Raw genomic sequence first — 12443 nt, 5'->3', positions numbered from 1 at the left:
AAAAAATAGGGGGAGGGGACCGTTCTGCATAAGCTGCCGCAATGGTTAAGTGAGACTGCGTGGGTGCAACCTCTCTGCGAACGTTGCAAATCATTCGGCGGCGACCCAGGACCACACCGGCCAGTTGCAGTAGCCCCAGCTGCAACCTCTCTCCCCCGGCGCCGACCCCGGCACCGCCGACCGCGTCCACCCACGCCAGACGCCTGCGGGGAGGGACCGCTCCGGGCCGCCCCGGCCAGCCCACCGAGAGCCCATGCAGGGTTCGGGGAACTCAGGACTCACCTTGCGTGAGAGGACGAGCTGCTTGCCCAGGACCGGCGAGACGGGTAGCTCCACTCTTCCGCAGGGAGAGAGACGGCTCGGGACAGGAAGTCCCGCCCCCGGGGCACCGCCCACAGGGGCGTGGCCCACTGGGGAGCCCGCCCCTGCCCGCGACACCCCCTCTACCCCCCACCACACACACCCTCATACAGACACGCAGGCACCCTCCTCCAGAAGCTCTCTGCGTGCCTGCACGGTGCTGGTTCCGACGTGCTAGATGTGTCCTTCTCCTTTTCACTACGGGCTCTTCTAATGTCCTTTCTCCTTCTTGCCATTTCTTCTGTAGATTTGTTAAAAATTCTTTGCCTCTGTATTTTTCCCCCTTTTCCTTTTTTTTTTTTCCTTCTAGGTCTAGTGTTCACATTCTTTTGTCGCCGTGTTGCTAACCGGTCCCACGCAATCCAGAAGATTTTTGTCCAGTGCTGAGAAAGTGGTTTAGATGCCTGCAGAGGCCTCACTGCATCCTTGCTGGATTCTCAAAAGCACTGTTTTTTAAACTACAATCACATCTGCAGCCACTGTTCCCAATTCCAAAGAACATCTGCCATGTCAAGGTGGTTTGGGGTGGGGGTGGACAGGGTGCTGCCTTAGGACAATGTACCAGGTGTGCTGCCAGGTCACCATTCCAGACTTCCCATAAAGGTGAGTTCCTTCTGGGGGCTTTTGATATTCTCGCCCGCCAACTGGCATCCACCATGAGAAAGATTCTAACTATGTTAAACCTCACAATGGAAGAGGTGAGATCCAAAGCCTTTCCTCCTTAAAGACCTGACTGTACAGGACAGATGGCCTTTGTCAAGCCGAAAAATGGTTTCACCCTTCCCCCTGAGCACTAGGGACCTAATTGTCTTGTACAATAAAGAGAGGCCACCAGGGTGATTATTACCCAGCAATCTTGGGCAACTTGCCAACTGCTTAGTCTCTGGAGCTGATGACTTTTAAATGACAACTTCTTTCCACATATCAAGGCTTTTTTAGTTAATAGTTAATTGCTCAGTGGACTTTGATTAAAAAAAAAAAAATCAAATTTACGCAATGTCCAAGTGCTCCTGGTAGATAACCAGGATATCTAGTAAGATTTCATCTTTTGATACAACATAGGCTGGAGTTGCAGATACTGGTTAAGATTTCTGATATGCTCCTGTAATGCCAACAGCTTTCCCAGTGAGGAACCAAGTTTATTTTCCTGGAATCCAGATTTCTGGGATCCGTGGAGGGTTGGGTGACCTAGCCAAGCTATCACCCTGAGATGATATTTGGACCTTGAGCCTTGGGAGAGCTGTTTTCCTAAAATCACCTCTGAGTCAAGCAATGGTCTAGATAAATTAGTACAGATCATTTTGTCCTAGCCATTGTGCTTCTGAACAATTATCTATGTGTGGAGTCAGAAACAGAATCTCCAAAGTCAGACTAGAAGCTGTGTTTTAGGATAAGTTGTTATTATGTAAACACTGTTCTGGCCTTGTTTCCATGGTAATGTCAATAAGACAGGGTATAAAAATCTTTGGAAGTTCTTTCCTCTTTGGAACATTTTTGACTCTCAAGTCAAAAATGTTACCTGACATATAAACTGTGTATCAAATAAACTTAAATCAATTTCTGTTTTTGGCTTAATATGGTTTTTGACACCAGACATAAGAATTTGTATCACAGAATTGTTATTCTTGGAATACAGTATCACAGAAGGGTTAGAAACTCATACTTCATCCGACATGTAATGACCCTACAGGAGAGAGTAGAACTGCCCCATAGGGTGTCCGAGGCTGTAATCTTTACAGAAGCAGATTGTCATAACTTTCTCCCGTGGAACTGCTGGCGGGTTCAAACTGCCAACCTTTTGGCTAGCAGCCGAGCACTTAACCACTATACCACCTTTACAGGGTCTCTATGAGTCAACATCGACTCGACAGCAACAGGTTTGTTTTTTGGTTTTTAAGGGTCAAAAAGAAACTTAAAAAAAAAAAAAAAATTGGCCTAACCTCTCTACCTTTTGGATCTTTTCTATAACCAATCATGGCTGTGTAAACTAGTTGGTATGAACTCAACCTATTAGACAAAACTGCTTTATGCCACTCATTCTTTAAAGAAAAAAAGAATTATTTCGGTATGTTCATTCCCAGCCAAATTTTCAGACAGGTTTTACTATGTAAAATCTCAGTCTTCCATGATGCATCTATTATGAGAAATAAATATTCCAAGTTCAATCCATGTACTTTCAATGGCTTTTGTAAGATGGAAGATCATTCATATATTCCTAAAACCAGTGGTCTTCCAGTCAATTCCAACTCATTGTGACCCTGTGTGTGTCAGAGTAGAACTGTGCTCCATAGAGTTATCAATGGCTCATTTTTCGGAAGATCACCAGGCCTTTCTTCCAAGGTGCCTCTGGGGGGGGCTCCAACCTCCAACCTTTTGGTTAGCAGCCAAGGGCATTAATGGGTTGTACTACCCAGATATTGTTAAATATTCATAGACAAACAATAATAATAGTTTACATGTATGTGTTAAGTATTATTCTAAGCACTTTACTCATTAACCCTCACAACAATACTATGAGGTAGGTACTATGATTATCCCCATTTTTCAGTAAGATTTAGGTACAGAGAAATTAAATAACTTGACCAAGGTCACCCAACTGGTAAATGACAGAGCTGGAATTACAGATCCAGGCATAGTCTGGTTCAAGTATATGATCTTGATCCTTATATATATGCCTTTTTGATTAATTCAATAAATGTTTAATGAGCACCTACTCTGTTCAATGCATTGTGCTAAATACTGTAGGGAATTCAAAAAATAGTACGTGGTCCCTGCCCTTGGAAAGCTCATACTGTGGTTGTTGCTATAACTAGAAAGCAACAGCAGTGTGTAAGGTTATTCTCATAAACCTAAACTGTCTTCATTTTACCCCCATCATCCTGCCCTTGGTGCTAGGTGCTAGGGTTTTATGCTAGAATCATAGACTGCAACTACAGAGTTGAGCAAAGGCTTAAAATCTCAGTCAAATCCTCTCATTCTGCACATTTGAAAGCTGAAGTGTAGAAAGTGTCTTGTTTGAGGTCACAGGCTAGTGAAAAAGTGCAACTAGAAAGGCAGGTCACCTGCCTCCTAATCAGTGTTCATGCAAATGTATGTAAATTAAATGTGTACATATTGACTTAAATTTTAACCCCCAAGCACAGATTTCTGTTTAAAGGAGTCAGTAGTAAATATTTCACATAAGCAATACTCATTTTATAAAGTGAATAATAACCACCCACCACCACCCCAATCCAGGTCGTGGAAATCCTGGTGTTCTATACTGGATTTGGTGAAACTAGAAAAAAAGAACCCTGGTTGTCTTATCAGCTGGCAAAGAAAACAAAAATTCTCTAACACTATGGGTAAGATAGCAAATAAAAATCACAGGAAAATGTTAAATGTTTTAGGCTCCATGCCTAGTTATCAGATTAATATTTCAATAACAGATGTATCAAAGTCAAAAGTTTAAACTCTGACAGAATAATAATAGCAGCTATACTTACTGAGCACTTACTATGTGCCAGGCACTGCTCTAAGCACCTTGTATGTCATGACATCATTTATTCTATAAGACAACCTGATGGAATTGACACTATTATCTTTATTTTTTAGATGAGAAAACTGGACCTCAGGGAGATTAAATAATCTGCCTCAAGTCACAAGGCTAGGAAATGGGGGAAGCAGGATTATTTATAGTGCTATTTCCAGTTCTTGTGATATTTCCTATTCTTAATACCTGTACTCTCTTCCAAAAAGTATGGCAAACTGGAACTAGATGCTAAAAATTTCCATTGAAAATTCAAAAGTGGTATTAAAAAAAAGGATACTATGAATTTGGGTCCCAGTCTATGTTTCACTCTTTATCTGAATAGTCTTCTAGAAGATACTGTGCTAGACATTAGAGAAATGCAAATCAAAACTACAATGAGATACCATCTCACCCTGACATTACTGGCACGAAATCAAAAAAACAGAAAATAACAAATGTTGGAGGGGCTGTGGGAAGACTGGAACTCTTATGCACTGCTGGTGGGAATGTGAAACAGTACAACAATTTTGGAAAACGATATGGCACTTCCTTAAAAAGCTAGAAATAGAAATACCTTTTGATACAGCAATTACATTCCTAGGAATATATCCTAGAGAAATAAAAGCCCTCACATGAATAGACATATGCACACTCATGTTCACTGCAGCATTATTCACAATAGCGAAAAGACAAAAACAACCTAAGTGCCACCAACAGATTAATGGATAAACAAACTATGGTACATACACGCCATTGAATACTATGCAACAATAAAGAACAATGATGAATCTGCGAAACATCTCACAACATTATGCTGAGTAAAACAAGTCAATCACAAAAGGACAAATGCTGCACAAGACCACTATTATAAAAACTCTTGAAAAGGTTTACACACAGAAAGAAAAAATCTTTGATGGTTACTAGGGAGGGAAGGGGTGGGGCAGGAAAAAATGCTAACCAGATAATAGATAAGTTGTAACTTTGGTGAAGGATAAGATAGTACACTATACTGTGGAAGTCAGCACAGCTTGACCAAGGCAAGGTCATGGAAACTTCATAGACACATCCACACTCCCTGAGGGACCAAATTACTGGGATAAGGGCTGGGGACCATGGTCTCAGGGGATTTCTAGCTCAACTGGCATAACATAGTTTATAAAGAAATTGTTCTACATCTTACTTTGGTGAGCAGCATTAGGGATCTTAAATGCTCATGAGTGGCCATCTAAGATACTCTACTGGTCCCACCCTGTCTGGAGCAACAAAGAATGAATAAAACCAAAGACACAAGGGAAAGATCAGTCCAAAGGGACTAATGGACTACAACTACAACAGCTTGAATGAGACTGAGCCCAGCACAACTAAATGGTGCCCAGCTACCACCACCAACTGCTCTGACAAGGATCACAACAGAAGGTCCCAGAGCTGGAGAAAAATGTAGAACAAAATTCTAACTCACAAAAAAAGAACAGACTTACTGATCTAACAGAGACTGTAGAAACCCTGAGAGTATGGTCCCTGGACTCCTTTTTAACTAAGTAGTGAAGTCACTCCTGAGGCTCACTCTTCAGCTAAAGATTAGACAGGCTCATACAGCAAAATGAGATTAAATGGGTACATCAGCCTAAGAGCAAGGACGAGAAGGCAGGAGGGGACAGGAAAGCTGGTAATGAGGAACCCAAGATCGTGAGAAGGGGAGAGTGTTGACATGTCATGGGGTTGGCAACCAATGTCACAAAACAGTACATGTATTGTTTCATGAGAAACTAATTTACGCTGTAACCCTTCATCCAAAGTACAATTTAAAAATGATACTGTGCTAGAAATTATGTGGAGTATCAAAATGAATAAACAATTCTCAAACTCAAGGATTTATAGCAAAAAAAGGAAGGATAAAACAGGTACACAAAAAGCTGTAAAATGAGCCAAGTTGTAATAAATACTATAAGTACTGTTGCGGTGAAAAACCATGCACATCTTAAATGAGAATTCAGAGGATTTATTTGGTTTCAAAAGATCTATTCAAATACAGGAAACCACCAGCTCACAGAAGTGGAAACATGGCAATCTCAGAGACAGTCCCAAGGAGGAACCGTTATAAGGCTGAAAAAGGAAATTACAACAAAAATTGTTGATTGGTTAAACATTCATTGAGGTCAGAAGAGGAAGGGGCAAGCAAAGTGAGAAGAAACTCCCACTGTATACATATGCTTAAGTATGTATAGGTAGGCCCCAAAGATAGATTACAGTGGTCAGCTACAAAGTACATTTGGGCGTAAAGACTTACAATATAGTCATGAGATGCTTACAATGCATACCTTGTAAAAGCATCTAGTTTTGATGTAAAACGTATCTTGGAAGTGCCATTGCAGAGGCTGGTGATAAAAAATTTCCCCCTAGGCCCCTGCTCCCTCAAGCTAAACCTTTCAGGTTGCCTGGGGAATTTAGGTAGTATGTTGGTACCCAAGGTCTTTTCTGAAATAGTTTCTACATCCTTATAATGAAAATATTTTTTAAGACCATTTTACACAAACGCAGTTGTGTCACAACTTCCCTTCTTCAGTGCATGCCTTCCACGTCCTGACTTGTCCACAAAGAAGACACCTCCCTAACTACCCAAGGTTACTATGCTAGGTAAAAAGCCTAAATGCAGGCATTGCTAATTTCAGTTTTTAATTCTGCTGAAAGCAGTAGGAACATGGATTTAAGTTTTTTACAATTTACTCTGGTCAAAGACTTACTGGAAATTTCTCTCTTACACTACAAAAATTTGTGAGGAGAATTTAAAATTTCACTTACAAGTAGCTAAGGGAGATTAGCAAAAGCTTCATGGCAAGGGTGATATTTGAGCCAGATCTTAAAACGGTTAAAATTGAAAAAGAGATGAAGTGGGCCCACTGGGGAGCAGGAACGGCATCTAGGAGGACATACTCATATCAAGTCATCGCGTTTGACTGGAGTAAAGGTTTTGTGTGAAGAAATGGGGGAGGAGATAAAACTGGAAAGTTAGATTGGGGTCAGACAGTAGATTGTTAACAAATGATTCACTAAGGAATACAGACTTTATTCAAAAGGTCAAAAGGCTTTGTAACAGGGAGATTACATGGTCATAGTTTGACCTCAGGAAGATTAATCTGACAGTAGTTGTAGGGTAGAATGAGACACCGAACGCTGATTAGAAGGACTTAGGGAAGACGCATTATAGGACAGAACAAAGGTAGTGTAGTGGGAATGGAAAGAAGACTGATGAAGAGATATTATAGGGAATTTTCTGTAGGAAACAGGTTGAATAGAAAGGAAGAAAGAAGAGAGAAAAGAGATGACCCTATGTTTCAGCATAAACAGTAATACCTCTAGTGAGAGATATGGAAGACAAGAGGAAGCACAGCTATGAGAGTAGAGATGCTACATTTAGTTTAAGACATACTGGTTCCGATGAGACACTAAAAGAGCCAAATAGAAATTTACCTATTCATTCACTGAGTGAGCATTTACTGAATGCCCATTATGTGGACACCCTTCCTTGCATACTTAAGATATATTGTAATCACTACAGGGAGGAGTTTCTTTTTCTTTTTTTGTAATTGCTCTTTCCTGTTTAAGAGATGATAATAAAGTATCATATTTGAATCTTATTCTATCAAACATTTCCAAAGGTGTCTCCTTCCTCTGAACTTATGTACATTTAACTGTTTGTAGCACTCATCGGGGGCTTTAGCATGTATGATTACATGTATGATTTTCTGCCTAATGTCAAGTTTTCAACCAGATCATAAGAAGCTTAAGAGCAGGCTTCATTTTATTCATTCTTTTAATCTCCTATAGTAGGATTTCAGTAATGCTTTCATGGTTAAACTAGGGAAATTTTTTTTCTTCTATCATCTACGATAAGGATCCATCTTTTCTTAGCCTTGTAGACCAGAAGGATTAGTAACATTTCACATCCAGAACACATGGCTACCGTAAAAGGAGCCACAGAAGCCATGTCTGCTTTGGACTGTGAAAAAGAGAGTTGAATAATGGCAAGGGCTAAGAAACTATTTAGTATCCCACTTTCAATAGCAACAGTTTTACACACAGGAAGAGGCAACATACAAACCTTAGCAATGGAGTACCCAAACAACAAACCCAAAGCAGGAACTAACAGACCCAATAGAAGCACCTCTAAGCTAAGTGTTTCTAAAAACATTAATCCCATTTTGTGTGTTAAATAAATCCCTATAGACATTAAAGTAAAACTCAGAGGTCTAATTATTCTCTCTAGGAAATTTGCTTTTTCAGGTATTCTAAGCTTGATGACGGTCCCAACAGATACTGGTATAAGTATGAAAATGAGTGTTGACACAATTTTAGCAAGAGGAATATGAAATGTACCTGATAACCCTAACATCCTACTATATATATAAGAATTGATAGGCATCATTATCAGGGCCAATAATGTTGAGGCGCAAGTCATTAAAATGGCCAAAGTGACATCTCCTTCCAGAAGCAGAGCAAAAAGATAGCCCCCACCTCCTCCTGGGCACGTGCAAGTCATTACAAATCCAAAAGCCTGTGCCTCAGGCAATGCCAAAATCTGGGTCAAAAGAAATCCACAAAATGGCATAAGAAAAAACTGTGTAACTGCCCCAAGAATTACTGGTAAAGGTCTCTTCCATATTGTTTGAAGCACCTGCAGTTCAATCTTGCAACCAAATGCACATTTATTTAACAGTATCATTGGCAGAATAAGCATGAGGATATTCCTATCAAAATGTATTGATGCCTGGAAAGGACTTTTTCTTTGTTTGAGCACCTTGACTTTGACATTCTTAATTTCTCCAATGAGTCTTTCTTGCCTACCTTCAGAATCCCATAGTTGAATGGTCAAATTTGTCTCTCCTTCTTCATATGTCACTAGGTTTACGGTAAAGTTTGTAACATCCAGTGAGGTCTTGGTCACGTTCACCACTCGAAGCACTTTAGGATCTTCTAATAGCACAAAGAGGTAGCTGGAGTTGGGCCGTTTTTCTCTGTAACTTGACTTTACAATGATAGTTTCTTCAGTCTTTGTGAAAAGTAGTATTTCAGTCTTTTCTTTGTTCAAAAAACTGAGAAATGAGTTCTCTGCTTCTCCCAAAGTCACAAACAACAAAACCAAGAAAGTAAAAAGTTTTCTAATCATTTTGAAAGCTTAAATAAATCTTATATGCAAAACGAATTTAAAAACACGGAAAGAACATTCTCCTCACAGGTATTCCAGTGGCGTTCTGATGTTGCCTTAGTTGGTTAACAGTTGTTTTTCTGGATCAAAGTTCAGTAGGAGGAGATGTTGTACTTTTTTAAACAAATACAAAGGAATCTAGTGAGTGACACAACCTGTTTAACTTGTACTTACGAATATTTTAAAACCCTGGTATTTAACAGGTTCAAGTTATCACAACAGAAATGCAATCTTTCCTCCCAACTTCCTCATTTCTACCAATGAGAAAACAGTCTCCTATTTACCTGAACTTAAAACCTTGGGGTCATCACTTTTGAATTCTCTCCCTTCCTAAGAAAAAGCTATACTAAAAGCAATCAGCATTCAAAAATCTAAAACAGATGAGGAGGCACATTGAGGTAGGTGTTACTATTTTGTTCATTCACATCGAAATTAAGTATTTGCTGAATATCGGTTTGTCCAGCACTGAGCTAGGAGCAGGGTATACCATAGTGGCCAAGCTACATGAGGTCTCCACCCTCTAGGAGCTCAGTCCAGTGGCTTGTCGTCATTACTTAGAAAATTGCAGGGCCCACAGACAGCTGGCCTTTGGCAACATTCTTATGCTGCTGAATAATTTTTCTACAATTCTAGAGTACCACTGAAACAGCTTTTGGTGTTCTTCTTCAATAGAAAAATAGTTTGCTGGATGGTTATTGGGTAGCTTGGGAACCTGGGCAGCTGGAACTACAACATAAGATACAGTCTGGTTAAGGGACTGATGCTGCCAGACGTTTGGGTGCTGCCACCACAGGGCAAGGGAAAGCCACTGGGACTAATTCTAACCTCTTATTCCTTCTTTGTAACACTGTTCCCTATTCACAGCTCTAGGCAAGGACATTCAATTGGCTCAACTTAGTTTATAGGCTGTGCCTCAGCTGCAGGGATCAAAAAGTATCAGGCTTTTTGTATGTTAGCCCACAGACTCACACAACAATGTATTTCCCAAACAAGCGGAAGGGGTACCAAGACAAAGCAGCAAAAAAAAAAAAGTTACAACTGTCTACTATTTGGCCCATGGATCCATTAGTCCTTGAACATATGATCATTTCAGCAGACGCTTCCTGTGATCAGAACACAATCTATGTTATATTTAACTTGTATTAAGTATTTTAGGAAACCCTGGTGGCATAGTGGTTAAGTGCTACGGCTGCTAACCAAAAGGTTGGCAATTCGAATCCACCAGGTGCTCCTTGGAAACCCTATGGGGCAGTTCTACTCTGTCCTATCGGGTCGTTATGAGTCAGAATTGATTCAACAGCGATGGGTTTGGTTTTTAGTATTTTAGATCATAAAATATTTGCTCTTGAAAAACTATCAAAGCTACTTTTATTGTTCATCTTGAAAATTTTTAAAACTTGTAGTGTTTATGCAGACTAATCTTTCAAACTCAATAGACTGTAGATTTTGTAAGTTTTATTTCCATGTATTCCACTAAGAAAAGCAAGACATTGTATCAATGTTGTGAATACGGAAATGGAATTAATCTGTTTCTGTGATATTTCAATTAAATTCCCAGGGAACTTTCCCGGTTAAAAAAAACAAACATAAAAACTTTATGAAACCAAAGCTATCTTTACAGTTGTGACCAAATATCTTAACGTAAAATTTTTGCTGCCCAAGTGAAGTATGTAAAGTATGTAAAATGTATGTGAAGTATGTAAATTTTTTTTCCCCCAGATTCCTTTGTCTGCAACCTTTTTCCTTCGAGTTCTCCAAATCTTCTCCTTATCTGGGGGTAAAAATTGAGAAATCTCAGGGAAAAATATGATAATCGATCATTCATATGTATCTACAGGCCAATTACATTTAAACTGAAGCTCATTTATGTCATAGTGTTAGTTATTTCAACTACATATCTAAAATTAAAACCCTTTTTTTCTACTTGTAGGTTTTCTACTTATAATTTCAAGTTTCTACATGCAGGTGGAAAGATACTGGGGTGAGGTAGGACAGTGAGATCCTAAAATTTCATGAAGTATACTCAACTAAAAGTCCTAAAAGAAAGCCTGCGGAAGTTGTCTGACCTCAGATTAATTTGGAAATGGAAAGCTAGAGGGACTGATAGTCTCTTTCACCTATAGCCCCTTTTCTTTAGAAGACTGTTCCAGGGGAGCCCCAGCCCCTAGAGGCTCAGAGGACGTTAGCACCTGTGTCTCTTCCACGCTATCATGCTCCACTATCTGGGACTCACCCTAACCTACCACAGGTATGCCCATGGATGTTCCCTTCCCTTCATGCTTCTCTCTTTCCTGTCGAATCATTAAAAGGAACTCTTCTTCATTCTCTCTAGGTCTAACTCAGTCCCTGTCAGCTTTTTCCTCTCCCTCAGTCCCTTCCCCATAGTTATTTTTTCCTAACACATTTAGCTTTAGTTCAATTCATGAGAAATGTGTTTTTTACCTACTAGTGCAAGGTATTGGGATAGATACTCATAGTTTGTATTAAAACTCTCTGGTATATGGAAATGTATTTAAGGTTCATTTCTACCTCTGGATTTATAGTTTCTGATAAAAGTGCTATTGTAACATAGCTTTACTTACTATCTGTACCACTCATTGGCACTTGTTACACTGCTTTGCATTATATTATACGTATATACATCTCCTCGTTGTATCCACCATAACAATTAGAAACGAATACCTGCTTTAATAGGTACTCTCATAACTACGTTAATGTATGAATGTGTAAGTGCCTGGTAAGAGTTGGAAGTCATCTCCACCCCTCACAAGAAAACAATGTGGAGAAAGCAGATTAGAAATAAAATGACCAAATGGGTTTGTTCTTTCATTAAGCTAAGGCCACTATACATCTCCATGACAATTACAAAAGAAAAGAGACAAAGAATAGAAATAATTTCTTTTCCTTTTATATAGCAGTATTTTGTTGGGTCTAGATGAAATATACTGGTCGGGAACGGTAATTTGAATTGTTAATAAAATATAGTTACTTTTGGCATGTATTTTGCTTTTGTATCAATAAAGAGACTGCAGTTAAGCTGGCCTACCTCATTCTTTTTCTCACTTGTATTACATTCACACAAACAAAAAGGTGAACTCTACTGGGGGAGGCTCTTTGTCAGAAAAATGCCCTGAAATAGTTAGGTAACACCAAGAAAATCATTTCTCCTTCCTAGGCCTCAGATTCCTCATCCAAAATCTGAGAAGGTTGAATGAGATGAGTTTCTACGATTCACATATACACATCAACTTCCTGGCCTTATGATGTTAAATTTGGCCATGTGATCTGTTTAAAGTAACAGTGGTACACTAAGAGCCAACCCATATGTCTACCGTCTCCTGCTCCCTCGGCCATAAAAATGGCAATGAA

The 12443-nt window shown here is 39.6% G+C and overlaps 2 protein-coding genes across 3 annotated transcripts in view; both read right to left on the bottom strand.

Moving 5' to 3' along the window:
• IMPA1 (inositol monophosphatase 1) overlaps positions 1-8741 on the bottom strand; it is a 31329-nt gene extending 22588 nt beyond the window's left edge. The window contains exon 1 of one of the 2 annotated variants that reach the window (XM_049853578.1): positions 8714-8741. The gene's annotated coding sequence lies outside the window, so the exon portion shown is untranslated. Of the gene's footprint in view, positions 1-282; positions 405-8713 lie in introns of those variants that run through there. The other variant, XM_049853577.1, reaches the window with a different exon arrangement.
• SLC10A5 (solute carrier family 10 member 5) lies at positions 5850-9041 on the bottom strand. The gene has a single exon (XM_049853567.1). It carries the CDS (start codon positions 9033-9035, stop codon positions 7722-7724), a length of 1314 nt encoding a protein of 437 aa, XP_049709524.1. The 5' UTR covers positions 9036-9041; the 3' UTR covers positions 5850-7721.
• Positions 9042-12443: the final 3402 nt, after the last annotated feature.

This window comes from Elephas maximus, chromosome 15 (genome assembly GCF_024166365.1).
Source record: "Elephas maximus indicus isolate mEleMax1 chromosome 15, mEleMax1 primary haplotype, whole genome shotgun sequence".
NCBI lineage: Eukaryota > Metazoa > Chordata > Mammalia > Proboscidea > Elephantidae > Elephas > Elephas maximus.
Note: the sequence above shows the minus strand (reverse complement) of the source record. Positions and strands in the feature narration are given on the sequence as shown.